Raw genomic sequence first — 22,152 nt, forward strand, 5'->3', positions numbered from 1 at the left:
TCCGATACATTAATTTAGTATCCATATTAAAAATAGATACAAATGGAATATTCATATAGCAAGTTTTAGCTAATACGAATGTTGAATAATTTGGATATTCATTTTTATTTCCTATCTCCTATCTTTTTTTCGATAACACGACTTTATGGGTATTTTATTAAGTAGAAGAAGCATGTCATATCCATAGATAAGTAGGAACCTTGCTGACAGCCGAGAAATGAAAATAAAAACCAGCCCCAGGGCACTAGCTAAAGGCTACATTGAAAATGTCCTACGGGCCTGCCTGCTGCTAACAGCACCGAGATGACCGTGAACCCTGCGACGACCCAATCTACAAGGTAACGGCCCAGCTCCGTCTTTTGTAACTAGAGCCGTCACGTTCGGTGAGCCCAGCCCAATCGAGGTCTCCGGGACGGCAGGACCTAACCATGCGAAACACAAGGAAGATTTTTTTGCCTAGTAGCATCAGAAGGCAAATGCAAAGGCACTGCAACTAGATTTTGTTGGGGAGTGGCGTTGCAGGTGTATTTATATTACATATATATTAGCAAGAACACTTAGAATGACCAGAGTGAAAAGTTGGCAAACATGGCAGCGACCAGTCAGATGGGGTTCATAGAGTACTGGTGTGTAACAGCAGTAGTGCTAGTACCAACTACTCCCTTGTCCCAGAAAAAAAATATCCCAGAAAAAATGTAAATCTCGTTTTTCAAAAAGTCAAAAGATCTTTAAATTTAATTAAATTTATATAAAATATTATATACAGTTACATCTCTAATCAAATTTATTATACAAATATATTGCATGACTAATCTGATGATACTTCTTATACATTATAAATATTAGTATTTTTTAAATTATCCTGGGTCAAAATTAAGAATATTTGACTCTTTTACATAGCATCCATATATGTACAGTGTGCAGCCGAGAACCTGAAATACATGGACTGTCTCAATCTGACCAACTCGACATACATAAAGTATTAAATATAGATAAAAAACTTGATATGCTTGTCTTGTTTAATTTCTCCTAAAAGCCAAAGACTTTTCAAGATACCCCATCATATCAAATCTTATGTCACATGCATAGAGCATTAAATATAGATAAAAAATAACCAATTGCACAATTTGTCTGTAATTTGCGAGACAAATCTTTTGAGCTTAGTTAATCTATGGTTGGACAATAATTATCAAATACAAACAAAAGTGCTACAATATCTAAAAAAAAAATTTAAGAGGGAACTAAACAAGGCCTAGTTACATCCAAAATCTAAAAAAATTAAGATTCTCCGTTACATCAAATCTTACGACACATGTATAGAGCATTAAATATAGATTAAAAAATAATTAATTGTACAATTTGTCTATAATTTGCGAGACGAATCTTTTGAGCCTAGTTAGTCCATAGTTAGACAATAATTACCAAATACAAACGAAAATGCTACAGCACTCCAAAACTTTTCACCTATGAAACCAAACAAGGCCTAAATTACTCCTATATCCTAGTGTTAACTGGCACTGCACATTTCTGATGTACCTTTCAAGTAAATCTCAGGTCCCATGTGCCTGCACTTGCCGGCTCACTAAAGAAGATGGTAAAATATTTCGTTTAGAAAAAGAAACACCACAAGAGTTTCCCGACAGACAGTATTTATTTCCCTTAACATTGAAGAAGAACAGAGCGGTATGTACGCTGGTCAGTGGATGAGGTGTCAGTCATCCGATCGCATAAGAACACCCAAATGGGGGCAAAATCTTATGGCAAGGAGCATGGACACAACAATACAAAGAATGGGCACGGGGGCAACGCCAAGGAACAGCTCTCTCAGTGTTGAAAACTGCTTGTTCCCGTCAAAGAAAATCCCATGTCAACAAGAGATTAGAAGTTGTATTTGCACCTGTCAGCGCCACTGTTTGGCCATCTCCTCGTCGAGGATTTGGGCAGCCTGCTGCCTGGAGAAGTCGTCCAGGTTGTTGTTGCTCACCAGTAGACTCCGTAGGGCTAGGAGCTCATTGCGGTTGGCTCGCTGGAACAGCTCCCTCAGCGCATGCAGTGGACCCTGAGCCTGAAGTGGCCCCATCTGCCGACTATCACGATCTTCAGTGACAATATGGGACCTGGATCTCCAGTACTCTGTGCAGATGTGATCTCTGTCCCGAGCCTCGATTGCCTGAAGAATTTCAAGGAATGAATCAGGGGCACAAATGTCAGTCACCAGTGGCTTGAGAAATTAAAAAGGATAGAACAAGCTGCACAACTACACGCTTAACAAGCCTAGCATGTGCCACTGTGCCAGCAGCAACAGCAAGTGTGAAGCATCATACAATTATGCAACCCTGAAACATGTTTCACTTCTCATGACGTTGGTATGTTTAAGAGTGCAGTCAAGAGAATGCTTTCATCACCTGAACTATTGCCGGTGACAGCAACCCAAACATTTCAAAACCATCAACTGATCCTGGTGGCTGTAGTGCAGGAAGATTAGTTCTTCCCATACTGAGTCGCCTCCGTATTTCCATATTCAGCCTCTCACGAACCATGCTCCAGCACTTGGTAGGAGATACATTGATAAAAAGTTCACCCAGACAGTTTTCCAGAGTCACCTGTAATGCATCAAGCAACATATATCAAGATAATGAAGAACAGATGTATAGATGGTACAAAAGGCTGAAACTTACCATAAACAGAGGTCCCTGTGGTCCGGCGTCTAATATTTCAGATATGTAGTATGCCATTTGTGTTGGATCCACGATGCTGAAGTATTTTACTCTGCTCCTGAACCCTGTGTTTACAAAGGTAAAACATGCTAAGGAAAGTAGAAAAATATAATCAAACTGCTGACAAAAATCAAATATATCAGTAAAGACACTCAGATAAGTAGTAAACCAACAATTAACAGCAGCAAAACATTCACCTACAATGCATACTACTCATATAACATAAAAATTGTTCAAGGATGCAAAGCTACAAAATCTAGCTCCTTGTAACAAAATCTCTTCTAATTAAAAACAAAGCTGGAAGATGCACAGAGGCATGCCAATTGTCAGGGAAAGACAAACCTTTTGGGAAGATTGCTTGGCTTGAGGACCACAACCTCCCAGATAGCACAACACCAATTTCCAAAGGTTCAACTAAGCTCTTGAATCGATGCATGACGTTGGCTATCTGAGGGCCCTTGTGTGCACCTCCATTCCTATTACGATTTTCTAGAGCAGGTTGCACCACTAAAACTGGTTGCCCCCTAGCTTCTGAACCACATAAAGATTCAGATTTTCTTTGAAGGCATCCATCACTTGGTTGCTGGTTACCAAAATTTGGAAGCCCAAGATGGGCACCGCATGAACTTGAACCCCCATATGTATTTTTCACAAGTGAAGAATTTATGAGAGGCTTTGAACCAAAGACACCAGCTGATGCTTCCTTAGATACACTTTGTGCTCTTAAAACAGTTCTCACGAATGGCTGACTTGATGAAGCACAAGCCCTAGTCTCTGGTGTTACATGCATTTGGTCCTTGTAGGAGTGACACTGAGTTGCATTAGTGTTAGATGCCATCAACCTATGTGAATTATTTGAGCTCTCCATACTAGGATTCATGTTGTTTCCTTGATCAACCATTATTGGTGGTATGTTATGATGCACACCAACTGAAGATATACAGTTTCCAGACCGAGAAGATTCTCTACTCCCTTCAAATACTGCCAAGCCATATGCAGTTTTCATAGATTCACCTGAAGTACTTAAGGACCTTGTTGCAAAATTGGAAGAAAATGACTGACCAGAAGGAACTGGAAAGTTTAGTGAGCCTTTGTGGCCTTCAGGACTGACACTGTTGTTTAGCGTACACAATACCTCATTCCTCATTTGTGTCTCCTTTTGTAGTGAAACATTTCCAGATTTTATTGGCTCGGAAAAAGGACCAGAAGTATCCGTTTCCAAACTAGATGTGTTCAGCATCTTATTTCCATTGTTGTTCTGTTCTTTGCAAACCACCGAAGGTGCCAATGATACTGTTGAAGCCTGAGACATGTAGGACCTTCTGGGGCCTTCAGTTACTCTGTGAAGAGTCTTCGAATCTTGGTCTTTTTCTCGTTTGACACATGAGCTCAGACTTAATCCAAGATGAGAGACACCCCATCTGTGAATTGCACTTAACTTACCACCTAAAGCATCAGCTAACAGATTTAGCTCATTGACATCATAACGGAATAGGAAAAATCTTTTGTCCCAGTCACATGAACAAAGCTGCTTTGCATGTGCAAGGCAAGTATATTTCTCTGGGCAACATGGACAGCCAGAAGCAGAAAGATGCAGATCATAATAGCACAATGCACACTCCCTTTCGGTAGAATCAAATTCAGCATCCATTTTTCTAGATTGAGAAGGAGAGCATATATTTTGTCTTTGCACCAACTCCAAATTGATTCTTGCCTGAGCAGGAAATTACATAAGATTTCACTGATTTTTAAATAAAAAACATTATTTATATATAGTGCAATAGGCATCTACCTTAAGCGATTTGCATATGGTGCTATCAAGTCCACACATGCTCTTCCACCTCAAGTTATCAGCAGTATTTCTCTTGAGGAACAGGATATCCCACTGAGCTCTTATTGCTTCTCTTGCAGCCCCAAGCAACAGCTTATCATGGGAAACAGTAATTTTACGAGCTTGCTTACGATAAAGCTCAACCGCATCCTGTCCAATTGGTAACCAATCTATCGGTGCCACATTAACAGCTTCTGCACAATTGAAGCCACAATTGAAACCGGCATGGTATGCCCGAGGGAATGTTAGGACAAACTCTCCCTCATGCTGAACACATCGGTAGACTGGTACTCCTTCAGATTTAAGCAATGATGGTGAAAATTGAGTAACCTGCGAAGAAGTTACCATCTTATAAATGCACCTCCATATCATATATATCAAAAGGAAGGCAACTCGTGCAAACATCACATGCCACAGCAGAGCAAATCCCATATAGCCACCATCACACCATTATGCTAAATATTCATCATACATATAAATAAAAAATATAATGTTTCTGGATATTCAGATGACCATATATGTACCTTGTACATGTACATGTACAGTTAAGCTGTTACTGTTTATCGCACATGCAAGTGTTTAGTTTTAATACAGGAACACTTCATGAATATATCAAAAGCTGCGATACTTCAAGAGGTGATTCGGTTGCTGGCAAAAAAATTCTAATATAGAAAAGAAGACAGGTGTGAGAGAACAGGACTTTCTTAACATTACTCAGCACCAAATCTGTTTACTATTTATAGTGATGTTACAGCATACTATAAATGGACCACGTGAGGGAGGGAAAGACGTGGGAGGACACGTTGTCGTAAGACACAATGAAAAAATTAGCCCCTATTCTATGTTCTTTTAACTATTAACTAATGTCTAATGATGCATGAATACCTGAAGCCCTAGTTTAAAATAACTAGTCAAGAGAGAAACACTTACCAGGTTATGAAGCAAATCAGGTTGTTCCTCAAACAAGTCAGGTAGATGTTTCCTCATTGCAGCCTCCAAATTCACAGCATCCTTTCCTGGAACTCCATACCACATCTTTGGAGCACCCCAATGCATGTAGTTCAGTGAGTACAAATGGTGGTCTTCAACATGCTGTCAGCAGAGACATGGCAGTGTAAATCTCAGAACATGAATATTAAATTTGGATAATGACAACAATTTTAATCTTAATTGTAAGAGAAGTAGACATTCCAATGAGCATCTTACCCAGCAGAATGATGAAAAGCACATTCCGACATACACCCAAGGTACCAAAACACCAGAGATGTCACCACCCTCGAAAGATAGAACTGAACCTTGTAGTCTAGGCAAGTTGTTTAGATTCCAACCAGACTCTGCGTACTTATGCTCAACATCAGATTTTACTTCAGGAGAAAACTTTGGGAATCCACTACCAAAAGTTCCAGTCTCCAAATCAGCACCATATACTACCTGTATGAGAATGGATTTTCTGATAAGTTAGAAGGTAGCAGGACTAATTGTCAAAAAAAATATTGGAACTTTGAATATGCTATAAGTATGTAGTACACCTAAAAATATATTATGCCCAAGTGCAAAGACTATGTTCACGCAATCAGGAATCATATACAGAACAACAGAGCTGCACTGGAAAGCTAAAACCAGAAACTCTCTAGCAAGTGTAGATCTAAAATGACATAAATTGCCCTTTCTAAAGTTTGGAGAGAGCTATGAATTGCAAACGACATATTTACTCGAAGATAGTAGATGTCTGGTACCTCTATCTCTTCGGTTGGCTTTTCAACTATGCGCCAATACTCGCCTTCAATGTCTTCGACTGATGGCACTGAGTCCCCAGACACTTCTTTCTTAAAATACTGTTCATTGAAGTCATCTGCATACTTCTTAAATGTCTGAAGTGTGAACTCAGGTCCAGGTTCAAATCCAAACCTCTCTTGGTTTTGCTGCATCCCAGTTTGACTGTGATTAAGGTTATTGTTATCTTCCAGCTCTAAAAGTTTTCTCCGCTTCTTCATCATCCCACCTCTTCTGCTCTTCTTGGATGATTTACGGTTTTGGAGCTTGTCGACCTTCTGTACCCGAGTAGAAAATTTTGAGCATTCCCATATGTTCTTCTCTTTAAGAAGGCAAGGAGGTTTCCAAGAAGGTGGTGGGACAATACGACAAATTCCATATGGCTCTGCCCTAGGACATATACTCTCAATGTATTTTAAGGTGTCCTTGAATTCCTAACCCACAAGATGGTACCATGAGATTAGTGTATGTAAAAATAAACTAAGTACTATCATACTACTGCATAGTGTGATAAATATAAGATACCTCTTCGGACGGATAGAAAACAGGAGCTTCCTCAAGAACAGGCCTCCTTGCACCAGATGGATTCCATCTTGCAATAACCTGCATGATGTGATGTGCATAAGCTGACAAAAAAAAAACATCTTCCTGCAAGTGACGCAGAAATTTACCATAGTTACACAACCTTTTGGCAATCAGCACATTCTGCACATCCCCGAAGTACTCCTTTCGGTAACTGTCGTCTGTGTCTCACTGATCCCACTCCCTGTCAAGAAAACATAAGAATGTCGCCGCAGGTCATTAAAATCATGACAAATTCAGGTAATTGCACAAGAAATAAGGATAAATACACAAGTGAAACCTTTTCTGCAGATTCAACATCAGATTCGTCGTCCCAGATAAGGTCGAACTGGCTATAGTCTATTGGAGGCCTGTTACGAAGTGACCTCCTGCAACTATGGGTCCCAGAAGTACTAGCAGGAGTACCACTCCGACTATTTGCTGAACCGTGCTCCACAATATCGACATCTTTCTCCTTGCACTGCACTGCTTGAGCAGAACTAGAATGAGCATCACCTGATTTGACATTGTCCCGGATGCCCTGTAACGCGAGGGCAACGAAAGGTCCGAATCCAGGTGGAATTGAGGGTTCAGGATCCCCGCCGAGTGTGGCCACAATGCACTCTGTTCCCATCATTACTACATCAAAGGAGACACTTTGATCAGCAAACCAAAAGATACAGTGTGAAACTAAGATGGTTATGACAGGCAAAAGAGGTAAACGTATACAAATGCCTACTGATAACCTACAAAGGAAACTAATAAACCTCAGTATAGGTACATAAGCAAATTACAGTAGGGAACATTATCACATTCAGATTGTTCCAAACCAAATCATTGAAAGGGTACAGCTCAATTGCATTTGCCACACAGTCATACTTACACTGAGTCACTCATCTTCAACACAAAAGCCACTACAGCACAGCAGGCTACAGCCTACAGAAACTAGGATGTAGAGAAATCATATGAAAGCACGAGACGTCCATTGCTCCTTGCTCTGCAAGACCGCAACTGGCAACGCGGGGGCACAAATCCCAGCGCAAGCGCACCCAACACGGCCATTTCTGCACCCTGCGTGGATAAAATGCCCCCCTCTGATGCAGGATTGCAGGAAATCGCTGGGGTGGCAACTGAGCAAGGCCACCCCTGAAAACACGCAGGAAGGGAAAGGGAACAGCCAGCCACGAACAATAATCGCACGGGGCCATGCCAACCACGACCTCCACGGGCCCCGCACCCTGTCGTGGGGCTCCCCCAACTCCATGCCGTACACGCCTCCATGGGAGGGAGGGAAGGGAGAGGGAGCACCGAGCAGAAGCGGCCGCGGAAACGGAGAAGGCGAGGCGGCACTGCGGCAGGGACGAAGGGGAAAGAACGAGAAGGGAAAACGTGGATGGATGGGCCGAATGGCCTGCGAATAGCAGGCCCACAAAGGACCCTGTCTCTCTTCACATTAGCCGGCCCAGTCAGCCCATGAGGCAAAAGGCCCAATGGGAGGGCGACGTGGCGCCAGCTGATTGGAGCGCTGGGTCTCCCTCGCACACATCGCTATCCAGGAACACGGACACGGATTGCCAGCACGGACACGGATCCTCATCGATTTTTTGACGAACGATTTGCATTTCCTCATCGCATATCTCTTTGGATTGGGATTGTACACACACTAGCTGCGGTTGCGAATGAATAGCGGAGGGGCATGGAAATTGGAAACGAATCTCTGTCCTCTCGACGCAAATCAGAAGAGACCACGAAGGGAAAAATGCAGCCCTCTGTTTTTTTTTAATCAATCAAAACGAATCAACAGGGCCTTTTGTTTTAGTCCCAAAGTAAGTTGGGCAATCAAAATGCAGAAAAATCGATCAGATCAAACAGCACGCAGGTAGATCTGACTCGAATGTCACCAAACAAGCAAATTCAAGAGCAGTCTGAGCCAAACGCCCGATCGGAATCGGATGTTCATATTTTTTCTGAGTGAAAAAAAAATGCAAGAAGATGCAGCATGCTGTCAAACAGAAACAAGGCAGCCAACATGGCACGACGAAAAGGAAAGAGATAGAATCCGCACCCCACACTGCGAAATTCACGAAACAAAAAGAAAATCCAATCCAACGAATAAAACCAAATCCACGAAGAAAACAAGGCAGACACATACGGGACGGATCTGACTGAATCCTCTGGAGAGCCCTGCAGCCTGGTTGGATCGAAGTTGAAGCAGGGTACTTTGCTTTTCCCAATTTTTTCCAGCGCTAATCCCTAGTTCCCTACTATGAACAGCTACACGCAATCGAGCCGCAACAGATCTGTACAGCCATCCAGCGACGAATTTTAGAACGCCGATCTACGAATCTGCATCACATGTCGCTCTAACCTTCAGATCGGCTGCAACTGCAAATAAACTATCGTCTTCCTATCCTCCAATCCAAAGATAAAAACATATACATATATACAAACAGCAAGCGTATACACGGAAAAATAATAGGGAACAAGAGCAGCAGCAGCAGCAAGAATCAAGAACAACAAGATCCCCCACCCAGTCCAAACGGCTGGGGGAAGGAGGAGCAAGGAAGAGAGGAGATTTACCGGCAATTTTTGCACGGACAGATCCGTCAGCTGAGCTGATGTGAGAAGGCTAGGGGCCAGTTCAATCGTTCATATCAGAATCGTCATCGTCCTCATCGCCCTATCCCCAGCCGTGCTTTATTTTTTTTGCCAGATCCAAGAACTTGCGGCAATGAAAAAAATTGTGAGATTTACCCACACGTTCTGTTTTTGTTCTTTCTTTTGCAGAAATCGATTTGCTCCTCCCCTGCCGCTGTTGGTGCTGCCGCCCTGAGACCCTGACCCGAAAAGATTTTGATGCCCCCAGCACCAACCTCCTCCTCCTCTTCCTGATCTTCTAGGCCAGGTCACACAGGTCAGGGTAGCAGCAAGCAACGCAGGCAGGGGTTGTTGTTATTATTCTTGTGATGATGAACAGATAGATAGATAGATAGATAGATAGATAGATAAGCAGCTCCAATCCACTAGAGAAGAAGAGAGGGGATACTGTAGTACCAACCAAATACAGGGGGCTCTGCATAAATAGTGGGGTGCTGCTGGGTTTCTTCCTTTCAGCTTTGCAGAAAAGAGGGAGAGACGGAGGAGGAAATCCTGTGGGTGGGTGGTAACTGGTATTCTACGGAGTAACCAAGAAAAGTTCTAACCAGCTGCAAAACAAAACACAGCACACAGCAAGCATCAGAGAGGCAGAGAGGAAGGGAGGAGGTGCTGCAAGGTGTGAAAAGGTGGATGGCAAAGGGTGTTGCTGAAATTGTGCAAGAACAGTGGGCAAGCAAACAAAGGCTGCCTTGCCCTGTGCCTTGTGCTATGGTTGCTTTTGCCTTAAACCATGGGCTGATGGGCAGCGGCACCTTTGTCCTTTGCTTGCAGTATTATAGTTAGGGCTAGTAATGGTAGTGCCAGGAGTACTACAACTACAGCTACTGTGAGTACACTAATAATTAATTGATTGATTAATGCTTTGTGGGGAAATTAGCTTGGGGGAGGTTGGGAGTTGGGACCAGCAGAGTAGAGGGTGGATGGCATGGAAGGCAGAGCGCAGAAAATGAGGTGCCCACCTCATCTTTCTTGACCATTTTCTGGCCCCTTTATGAAGTGCAAAAAAACAGCAGACGTGGAAGAGTCAAAAACGAGGACGTGCAGGTGCGGCATGTGAGCTTCTTCAATATTGTGCAGGAACTTCGGAATTACCCCTATTTGCAGAGGGGAAAAATATCAGTGGGAATACAATTACTAGCTTTTTTTTTGCCTATGATATGGCAACTTATTTTTTGACTTTTAAACTTCTTATTTGACCATTTATCTTATTTAAAATTTAATATAAATATTGTTTATTTTATTATGATTTATTTTATCATTAGATATTTTTTAATGTATTTTATTATTTGCATTAACATTTTAAATAAGGCCTTGTTTAGATGCAAAATTTTTTGAAGTTTGATATTGTAGAATTTTCGTTTATATTTAACAAAAATTGTCTAACTATAGACTAAGGCTCAAAAAATTCGCCTCGTGATTTACTGCTGTGATTAGTTATTTTTTTTAGAGTAAAGTCCACTACCGGTCCCTAAACTTGTGCTGTCGTGTCATCCCGGTTCCTAAACTCACAAATCGATTATTTAGGTCCTCAAACTTGTTCATCTGTGTCATATCGGTCCCTAAACTTGTTCAATTGTGTCATCCTGGTCCCTAAACTTAGAAATCATCCGTTTAGATCCTCAAAGTTATTCAGTTGTGTCATCTCGGTCCCTAAGCTTGGTTTTGAATCTCATCTGGGTCAAAACAAAGCAATCTAACAACTCTATATCAAAAAATAATTCATAACTTTTCCATATGAACTCAAATGAAGACAAATTTTATACCAAAATTATAGTCCTCAGCACAATCTACAACTTTGTAGTTGAATTTTTTTTATTTGAAGTTGTTTAGTGTTATAAAATTTAATTTTAAATTTTAAATTTTAAATTTTAAAATCTATAAACTTATAAAAAATATTTTGGGGACCTAAACGATTTAAATTTAAAAACTTTTCAACTGCAAAGTTGTAGATCATGTTGCTGCCTACAATTTTGATATAAAGTTTATCTTCATTTGAGTTCATATGAAAAAGTTATGAATTATTTTTCAATATAGAGTTTTTAGATTCGTCCTGTTTTGACCCAGATAAGACTTAAAAACAAGTTTAGGGACCGGGATGACACAACTGAACAAGTTTGAAGACCTATATAGGAGATTTTTAAGTTTAGGGACCAGGATGACACAACCGAACAAGTTTAGGTACCTAAACGGTCATTTTGCGAGTTTAAGGACCGGGATGACACATCCGAACAAGTCTAGGGACCGCTGATGGACTTTACTCTTTTTTTATCTATATTAATGCTCCAAACATGCGTCCAAAAATTCGATGTGATGAGAAATCTTATAAACTTTTAGAATTTTAGGTAGATGAACAATCAAACAAGAAGTCTAAAAGTCAAAAACAATATTTTTAATAGGGCAGAAGGAGTATACGAGTAACTTATGTTAGCATGAAACTTTATTTTGCCACATTTATGTCCTCCAAAAATGGGTACTAGTCTTTTTGAGCTGGTAATAATTTTCCACTAGTTTGCTTGACTATTACTATATATATAATATAATATGTTTCGCTATATTCATTTTTGAATTTTCAAAGAAGGAAAAATTAATTTTGGTACGTTCATCTATACTTATTTGCACTTTTCACAAATAGGGAAAAAAATTGGTTTGCTCTAAAAATAAATAAATTTTGTGTTTTCCAAACCAAAGGTAAAAAAAAGGCAGCTGGGAGGAGCAAGAAACCGCCGCGCGCACAAACCGGCGTGACCGCGTGAATTCGTGCCTCGTATACGCGGACTCGTCGCAGCACCGTCGGATGACGCGGTCAGGCCCGGGTCTCCCGGATCGGACGGGCAGGGAGGAGCAGCTGGGCGGCGGGTGGTGGCGCTGGCGCGAGCACGCGGGCGAGAGGTGGGCCCCTGCGGCGTCGTCCGGTCGTCGTCATCTCGTCACGCTCACACCGCGTCCGGCCTCGTGTGCTGCCGTTGCACGATAAGATTAGAGAAGGGAGAGAGATTAGGATCAGGATTGATCCGGGGTGGGATGGCGTGTGGGCCTGGCCCGTGCTTTCGTAGTGGACTGGACAGGCCGGGGCCGGGGGGTGGCGGTAGCGGTATGGGCATGGGCTGCGGTCTCTGATGGCTGCGCACTGGGCTTGGGCTAGAGGGACATGTCGGGAAGGTGCCCAGGTGGGGCTGTTTGGTTCCCTAAGGAAAAAGTCCAGTTTCCGTCCCTTAACTTTTAGCAAAGTCTATTTTTCATCCCTCAACTACAAAACCAGACACAGATAGTCCCTCATCTATTCAAATCCGTGCAAGTGACCTCTACTCTGGTTTTTGCAATGGGCCCATGCTGATTGTTGAATCAGTCCAAGGCTAAATTGAAGACAGTGTCGGCTCATCTCATACTAATTAACGGCGCAGTTAATTATCGCAGTTGAATATTAATTAATATTCTGATGTATTGATGTGTCCAGATCTTTTTTCTATCATATTCATTCAAGTAACAACAGCAGACATAAGTCAAAATAGTAAGGCCAGATGTTTGGCCTCACATAAATGGCAGCATTAGATACACATAGTTTGGCATACATAAAAGGTAATCAGTACTTAAGTTTCACATACATAATTGTCATACATGGCAAAGTTTTCATGTTTGGCATACGGAGGCACACAAACACATCACAGCTTATCACTTTTCCATGGAGGAATTATCCTGAGTGGACCAGTTCCAGATCTCTTTGGAGTAGGCTTAGACTTTGCTGGTTCTTGAGCCAACACACGAGCAGATGCAGTCCCACCAGTTAGTTGTACATGCACACTGCAATTAACATTGGAATTCGGCACACTTGCTTGCAGGTTCATTGTAGCTGATCCAGAAGGAATTGTTGAAACTCTTGCATGTGCACTTGATTTGATGGTTTTTTGTGAGTTTGTTGCCCTTGCCTACATCAGTCATTTGAAGCTAAATTAAATTTCAAATACAAGGTGTATATGTTAAAAAAATTGAGATGATCTTTTTAGATGACCAAGAACTTCAGGGAGTGACAACTTGTCTCGGTCTATATAAGACATAGCCTGAGTACCCCCAACATAAAACAGATCATTGCTATCCCTCACGAACTCCCCATTAAAATGAAACCGCATAGGGAGGACATCAAAAAATTCCATTGCCAACCACTTGAAGTCTACATGCAAAACATACACATTATGAGGTACTACTTATAAAATATGTCCAATAAAGAGCATCGGTGCTTAAAATATGACTAAGTGCAACTTAAAGCCGCTCCCTGCTGCCCTTAAAATATGACGAACATTCAAAAGCATGAAGGTCGGATGTACCAATTATGAGTTAAAGTACACTAGTTCCAAGAGAATCAACCATCCTGAAACAAAAACAACTAAAATGTATAGGGATCCATATGCCTCAGCACTTACGTTGGCCAACACACGGAGTCGAACTGACCCAGTGTTAGATGAATCCAAATTAACAGCCAGTATGCCGTCGCGCAGGACTTTGCCGCGAGGTAGCACCCAAAATTGTAGTCGTATGCCGTTGCGTGAGGCTCTGCTTCAACGACCGCCGCCTTGGCAATTAGTGTCGCGATGTTCGCTGCCGTACTGCCGATCTAGGGTTCCAATTTGGGGGAATCGATTCTTTTTTTATCCGTCAACCATAGCTTGGTCACGAGCCAGCTCTCTTTAATTTAGCCTTGGGCTGAGTCAGCATGGGCCCACTACAAAAACCAGAGCAGATGTCACGTGCACGGATTTAGATAGATGAGGGACTATCTGTGTCTGGTTTTGTAGTTGAGGGATGAAAAATAGACTTTGCTAAAAGTTAAGGGACGGAAACTGGACTTTTTCCGTTCCCTAATCCAAAAATTTTTAGATTTTGATCCATTATTTTATATATATAATGGAATTAAACACCATATAAATTTTTTGGCAAAAAGTGGCTATTCTCTCTTTTGGATTTTGATCTCAAGAGGCCAAAAAAGCCCAAAAGAGCCTCTAAAGTCCTTTATGAGCGTAATATAAATTCTGTATTTTGGATGGAACTAAACATAACTCTAAAAATTTTTGTATTTTATATTTCATCATTTCAAAGTAGTTAGCATTTTGCATTTTATGTGGAACAAAATGCCCCCATAAGTGCATGCTTGGGCTCAGAAGAATCGGACCGGCTTATACCATTTTAGATGCATCATATCATATGCTTTACTCAGAAAAAGGAAGCATCATATATATCATAGGCGCATCAAAAAAAAGTCACACTCTTTTGTACTACGTTTCTTCAAACTTTAAAACTAGACTTCCCAGAGCAACTCTAACAATTGCTTCATATCTTCCTTATTTTTTTGCTCAAATATGCAAAAACATTGTTTATCTTTGTATTAAGAAGGAAGAAGTTTATGTTACAAGGAGATTGGCCAATGGCTGATTTGTACATATGGATTACATCGTGCGTGTACAATTTTGAATTCTTCATATCCTTCCTATTGGTCAGAACATAGATTTTGTAGGAAAAAGATATACTCCAAAAAAATCTTCAATTAGACCTCTAAATGTTGTCATCTTCTATTCCGTATTTGTCACTTGCCAAAAGTGGAGAGTGGGACTAGCTCTTTAGAAAGCAGACAAAATATAGAAAAGTATTTGCACATGAGGTCATCCCATTTCCATTTATAGACATATATAAAAGTCGTTGAAGAGTGGAAAGATATAAAGATCTGTCTTTATTAAAATGACTTTTCAAATGATAATTTAGGGAGTTGAGTGTAAGAAAGACTCTATGAGTCCTAGAGATACTTTGAGACCATAAACCCTCAAAATTGTTTGAATTGCCTCCCTTCCCCGATTTGAAGCGATGATGCAACTTTATACATTTTCTTAGTTAAAAGACTCAGTATTTTTTTTATAAAAAATGAGCTTATGCGGTTTAATAACGTCGTCAAGTATTTATAAAATTTTAAGTAAAAAGGGCAAAAAGACCTTTGAAAAACCACTTCAAAACAAAAAGCTAGGAAGGTACTTTGAATGGTTTTGAAAGTTTAAGAGGTAGGATGTTTAGTTTTAGAGTTTGAGAAGAAAAAAAATAAGACAACAACGATAGTTTGAGCTAAAAATGGACATTTTCCATTTCAAAGCCTTAGCGCTACACATGTCGAAACCACTACAGCCCATTAGTTATATGGGCCTTCATGGGCTTTATGCCCCAGCATGCTTTGCCTCTGTTTTTCTCCTGCTCCCTGCTTTATTTTATTTTATTTTTTCAAAATTTGATGAAGACACGAAGAGCTAGCAGCTCCATTGTGTACGAACATGTTTTAAAAGCTCAACGTGACAACGCCGACGGCTCTGTGGCTGGACCTGGAGATGGAGTCATATGGGTTCATCTACCTCGCAATCGCAATGAGCAGATCTGCTGGCGCTTCACATGGGGTGCGCGCACGTGTGTGATAGCTTCGTTCGGCCTTCTGACAGCTGCTTGGAAGCGAACGTGAACCTTCAGAAACAGAACTCAAAATGGCAATGGGTACCCGAAACCCGAGTACCCGACGGGTTTTACCCGATAAGAACGCGGGTATGGAATGAATTTTGTACCCGCGGGTACGTTGTTGGGTGAAATTCTTTACCCATCGGGTATGGCGGGTACGGGTGTGGAATAGTAGTACCCATACCCGCGTACCCGTGGGTAAGAAATACCCGCAAAATGACTAAGCAATCTAAGCAATTTAGCCCATATAGCCCATGAACTGATTGACTGAACGTGGGAAGTGTTGAGCGGCTGGTGTGCTACTAGTGCTACTATTAATTTGCTGGAAGTTGTTATGTTTAATTTCCTATAAGTTGTGATATTTAACTTGCTGAAAGTTGTTATATTTCTATTGAACTCGGGTATGTTTTCGGGTATGGAATACCCGTCGGGTAAGAATTACCCGTCGGGTGCGGGTACGGAATGAATTTCTTACCCGTCTGTTTTCGCGGGTAACCCGATGGAATAGATTTTGACCTGGCGGGTGCGGGTACGGGTGGCAAGTACCCATCGGGTACGTACCCGTTGCCATTCCTAAACAGAACCTCATATACTCCTCGATCGACCCATAGGGTGACTAAAAGCAACGAGGATGGAGCTAGCGGTTTTGTTCAACAAGGTCGACTGGCATGTTTGTGTTTCGCTGAAATTTAACATTTGTTCGTTCGCAACAAAGTAATACTGAGATATATAGTGCAGCTCACGTTCACTTTCCATCTACGTGTGTTGACGTGCATTGCGATGAAAAATTAATACTCCGTTTCAATCCACTACAACATATATGAACTGAGATAGATACGTATGCAATCAAATAAAACCGAAAGTGTTTCTGTACATATATGTAATTATATATGTTTGCCATCCTTTGAACTTAGAGCAACTTCAACAGTTTTGCAAATTTTGTTTGGCAAATATTGTTGTTTGCCGAACAAAAAAGACATCTCCAAGTGTTTGGCAATTTTGACTTGACAAAAATAAAATTCTACTAGTTCTGAAGATTAACGAAGAAGCATCAGGTTGTCAGCTTGCTATAAAAGCGCGTGCATGCACAATGCCAAGCCTATTCTAGGTGTGCATAAATGCCAAGAAAGGAGGAGAATTTGCCAACTTGCTATAAATGCCAAACCCAATTGCCAAACTGTTGGATAGAAGATTTTGAGAGTTTTGGCAAAAAACAAGAATGCCAAACCTATTTACAAAACTGTTAGAGTTGCCCGTAGCCATGCTAATTGTTATATTTGGATTCCACATACTAAGAAGCTATTTTTTCGCCACTGATTGGATGTCCACATGGATAGAGTAGAAGTATAATTGTTAGGAACAGAGGTTTTAATAAAGAAAAAAAATTGCAATAGCTTCTTTAATTAGATCTCTAAATATTTTGATCGAAGGCTTGTTTAAAAAAATGTTTTGATTAAAACAACTCCTAGTCTTTTATCACGTGCTCGAAGGCTTGTTTAAAAAATGTTTTGATTAAATTTCTTTTTCTTTTAAAATAAAAATAGTTGATTTAGAATGATTCTTAGTTTGGCCTCGCCTCGTTAATTGAGTTTGGTTTCAAATAATTTAGGAGACAATGATAAATAAGATTATGTCAGTTTTTAAGAAAGTTTGAAAAAAAGTTAAAGAGAGAGGTAAAAAGCACAGAAGGGCTATAGGTGGAATTTACGCCGGCTGCCTCTGTCCTTCGATCGATCACAGGCAACATTATTGACAGCGGCTTTTGATGACGTAGCTAGTGTACTAAGGGCACTCACAATGCAGACTCTATCATAGAGTCTAAAGTTATTTATTACCTCGAACAATGTGGACTGGAAGTCTAAATAAGACTTGGAGTCTTATTTTTTCTACCTCTTTCTTCAATACATATGCTGCCACATCAGCAAAATACCATAAATAACATGTAATTAATTGTCTTGGACTCTGTGATAGAGTCTTGCATTGTGAGTGTCCTAACGATGGCGGCGCGCCCGTCAAACTGGCAGCTTTACTAGGCCGGCCGGTGGAGGACGGTGGTGTGAAAAGGCAGAACAGTACTAGGCTGCCGCACGCAGCCGCTGCATGCACGGAGTGCCAGTGTTGGGTGACCACGCGCCTTTGGCCGTCGCGGTGTGCGCCGGTCCAAAAGGCAGGTAGCGCATGCCACCATGCTGGGCCAACCCCGGCCCCAAAAGGGCGGTGCGCTTTACAAGCACTGTGCTGTGCTGTGCATGCGCGCGCGCGCACGCACGAGTACGTACGTACGTGTGGCCGGGGCCGGCCAGTCAAAGACGCCGGAGCTCCCTCCGCCACGCCACTGTGCATGCGCGCGGCCGGCGCGCGGCGGCAGAGAAAGAGAGAGAGAGAGAAACCGATGGGCCGGGGCTCCTGTCCTGAAGCGACCTGTACGTGTCCATCCGATTTAAACCGGCCGGATCTTCCGAGATAGATGTGATGTGGATGTGAAGCATCAGCACGGTTTTCCGCGGAACGTGTGTTTTTGCTGTTGTAACGTAGTATTCGGTCGGTTCCGGAGCTGGTTTTGCTACTCGATCGATCGCCGAGGAGTCAATCTAAGCCAGCCACAGCCGGGCATGCGCTAGCTAGCTCTCATGCATCGTCGTCGTATTCTCATCATGTCTCTCTCTGTCACGACTCACTAGACGTCTAGACCGTACGTGTGTTCTCGTGTCGTGCTCTGCCTGGGTAAAAATCTCTACTAGCCGGATTATAGGGTAGTGATCGATCGAGCGAGGTCTCGTTCAAAGATTCTTACGTGCAAGGTAGGTGAACTAGCTAATAAGATCGATGCATGCATTTCTCTATGCAGGTCAATCAAGGCAATGCCGCAATAATATGTACGTACGTGTGTGTCACTCATAAATCATAATCTCGATCGCCAGATGATATGTTCGTGCCGTGCATTTTGTCTCTATATATGCGTGGCACTGTCAGTAAGCATAGAAACATGCACACGCATATGATCTTGCACGTACCCACACGTACGTAGGCATGAATAATATATACATACATATATCTGTCTGTCATCAGAATTCAGAAAACTATACTTGTATCGTCAGTGCGAGCTACCAACAGTACACCTCAAGTCCTCAACGGTTGTTACGGTACGGCGCTAGTATATGAAAAATTGCCCATTTCAGGTACTGTGCACCCGTGCATCTCTGGTAATAAGCCATAAGCAACAGCAGCCTATGGATAATAATATATGCATATATATGCCTAAACAACTTCACATACTTGCCGCCATTGCAACCCTGAGAAGAGCCATATGTATATGTATAACCGAGAGATATATAGAAACAACATATAGAAAACGAGCTAAGTTAAAAACAATGTGCAACTGCTCAAATAATTCAACTCATTTTATTACAAAAGTAAGTTCGAGAGATGGATAGACACGACAAGAAGTAAAACCTTCGACGCAGCTCATAGAAAACATAATCCTTACACTCATCTACAATAAACATGCACAGATTAATATTGAGATGTGTTTCCTCAAAAAAAAAAAAAAGAGATGTGCCCTAAACCAAATGGGGCAAGAGTGTCCGCAGTTCCTGGTGAATGAATAAGCAAACGGTAGGAAATAGCTAGGGTGCATGCACGATGACGTCATCTGACATTCTGTCGGCGTTTTAGTAAATATAAGATGACATGCACGGGCGTTTGGAATAATGTTGGTAGGTTCGACCGTTCGATCGTCACAAGCAGATTAATTGGTAACGCAGTATCCAATCATATCCAGGTTAGTTGCTTCGGGACAACCCTCACGGTTACCTGCTGATTATCTCCAACCATTAGAAAAAGACACACTTGCTCTGTATAGTACTCCTAGTATATATATACTACTTAGTTAAGTAGCCCAGAACACGTCATGTATATTGTAAGCTGGATTACCATTCATTCGCTAGCTAGGAATGAGCTGAGGAAAGCTAGCTAGAAAAACCATGTTGCCGCTATATATAATTAGTAAATTATTGGACCATTCTTAAGCACTATATATTACCATATCTCATGGATTAAGTTAGGTGGTAATAATTATCAAGGCAATTGAATAATAGTGGGCATGTATGCAAGTACATTCTCGTGGAAGAACCTTTGACTTGTGTAGGTCTAGGGACAACATATATATATATTATATACTACATGATGTCAGGTGCAAATAACTATGATCTAAAGGGTTTGGTTTAACTTAATGGGCTCTATACCGTTCTCACTGTATATTATAATATTATTATTTATCAGAGAGCCATATGATCTGGAGTCTATAATTAAAAGGTTTCTTTTTCTCTCCTTTTAGGTGACAATCGAGAGCCATACAATCTGGAGTCCACACAACATGCTCTTGGTCTCGCCCTGTTTGAAGGCGTGCTCGCTCACCCCCTGTCACCCGTTCTCCTCTAGCCGCAGATTTCCCCAAGCCAGGTTCACTCTTGCCAACCTTCTGTCCATCCCAATCTACCACACTTCTTTTCCAAATCGTAATCCTCCATTGTTGAATCGTCATTATCCACTGTCTGCCTCCATCATTCCAACGACCTAAACCCTAACCGCTAGTCACTACCATTGATGTTGATATTATTCCTCCATCTACTGAAATCTTCCTTTGACAATGGTACTTTGTCGATTGCTACCTTGAAATCTTGGCTTAGAGAAGAACTTCCTGTTGACACCATTTTTGGGCACGTGTCCAGGATGGCAGGATAGGGTGGCAGTACGATGCGGGTTGCTGATGAGGATGGTTGCCGATGAGGGAGAGGTTGAATGTGACTAAGTCCACAGGCAATAATATGGTGCCGATGACTGGGTAAAAAGGTCTGCCGATGACTATGGCAAGGGGATTGCCGATGACACGAAGGGGGAGTCCGGAAGCTGCCAGCTGTCATGTGGAGGAGTTTCGGTTTGTCACGAAGGATAGTTTTATTATTTCCTTAGTTATTTGCATCGTTTTGTATACGGATTCCGTGTAATTTGGAATTCGAATTCTAATCGTGTCTGATCGTAGCTCTTTGAGCAGGGTATAAATATAAACCCTAGGACCTTGTAATCAAGAAATCAATCAAACACACGTTTTTACTCATATTCCAGCATCTACTTTTCGACGACTTCGTCATATTTTTTCTTTTTATTACGAGTTCTTAGGAATTCGTCGACTTAAGCTCGGCGTGTTCTCGAGTTCCGCGTGAGTACCTCTTAGCCGTGACATCCGGGCGCATCGCTGTTGTCAGGACTAAAGTATTCGAGTTATCACCTTTGCCGATAGCAAGGTCAAATCGGCTGGCACGCCTTAACGTTTGAATCGGGTATTAGCCCTTTGTGTTTGCAGATCAGTTTTGCATCAACACATCTTTTGGCACGCCCGGTGGGACAGATTCAAGATCAAGATCAACATGTCGATCTCTGACCTCGATCAAGAGAACGTCATCCCCGTGACGGAGGCCAACATCAAGGATGAGCAAAAGCAAGCTATTGCCCAAGCCATGGAAGAGTTCAAGCAGCAATGCCTGAAGTCTTTCAGCATAAACAGGAGCGGCGAAGTGGTCCAGAAAGATGCACTGCCGGCACCACGGCAGGTCACCTTCGACGCCAATCCTGGCAAGCTTCAAGATATGGTTGACAATGCCATCAATCGAGCGTTGATTAACCAAGCTGGTGTACTGTCTAATACGGTTTTCAACGCCGTGGCAAGAACTTTCAAGGAAGGACAAATCCCGCCAGATTATGTGGGGCCCTCCCATCATCAGCCAACGGCACCAGAGGTCACGGCTCCATCGGCTGCCTTGACGAATGCAAGTGCACAGTCTGCCGTCCCTCCAAGTACATTGGGGACTACTGGTGCACTATCTATGCCGATGGCAACCAACCCACAAATTTCAGTTGGGCAGCATAAACTGACAACAGATATGTTGGCATCGGCAATGTCAGGGTTAACTCTTCCTCCCAACTGGTGGGGTTATGGTATGCCTCCAGAGTTGACGCCAGGAACATCACAGATAACTGACATGAGGGGCAAAACTCCTATGACATCGGCACCTTCCAATATGCCGGTGAACCAGAGTCCTCGGTATACCACAACTACTACTGCAAGGCCTCACACTG

At 42.0% G+C, this 22,152-nt stretch overlaps 1 protein-coding gene across 2 annotated transcripts; it reads right to left on the bottom strand.

Annotated features, from left to right (window-relative positions):
* On the bottom strand, positions 1,545 to 10,285 carry LOC8056417 (lysine-specific demethylase JMJ703). 2 transcript variants are annotated; one of them, XM_002454703.2, is made up of 12 exons: positions 9,463 to 10,285; positions 7,184 to 7,521; positions 7,007 to 7,087; positions 6,847 to 6,924; positions 6,285 to 6,755; positions 5,755 to 5,979; positions 5,479 to 5,640; positions 4,510 to 4,878; positions 3,060 to 4,431; positions 2,679 to 2,782; positions 2,406 to 2,603; positions 1,545 to 2,170 (listed from the first exon to the last, which is right to left on the bottom strand). In XM_002454703.2, the coding sequence occupies exons 2-12, from the start codon at positions 7,517 to 7,519 to the stop codon at positions 1,901 to 1,903; spliced, it is 3,666 nt and encodes a 1,221-aa protein (XP_002454748.1). In that variant the 5' UTR covers positions 7,520 to 7,521; positions 9,463 to 10,285; the 3' UTR covers positions 1,545 to 1,900. The 2 variants fall into 2 exon arrangements, with proteins under 2 accessions (XP_002454748.1, XP_021315432.1); XM_021459757.1 differs by lacking the exons at positions 7,184 to 7,521; positions 9,463 to 10,285 and having other exon boundaries at positions 6,993 to 7,087.

The sequence above is a fragment of the Sorghum bicolor genome, chromosome 4 (genome assembly GCF_000003195.3).
Source record: "Sorghum bicolor cultivar BTx623 chromosome 4, Sorghum_bicolor_NCBIv3, whole genome shotgun sequence".
Taxonomy (NCBI): Eukaryota; Viridiplantae; Streptophyta; class Magnoliopsida; order Poales; family Poaceae; genus Sorghum; species Sorghum bicolor.

Bases quoted from the DNA above. Each gene is read 5' to 3' on its own strand.
- LOC8056417 (XM_002454703.2), bottom strand. From the start codon at position 7,519: ATGATGGGAACAGAGTGCATTGTGGCCACACTCGGCGGGGATCCTGAA. The intron at 5,980-6,284 runs GTACCAGACATC...ATTCTCATACAG, and splicing joins AGCCAACCGAAGAGATAGAG to GTAGTATATGGTGCTGATTT. The intron at 2,171-2,405 runs GTGATGAAAGCA...GAAATTCTTCAG, and splicing joins TGTCACCGGCAATAGTTCAG to GCAATCGAGGCTCGGGACAG.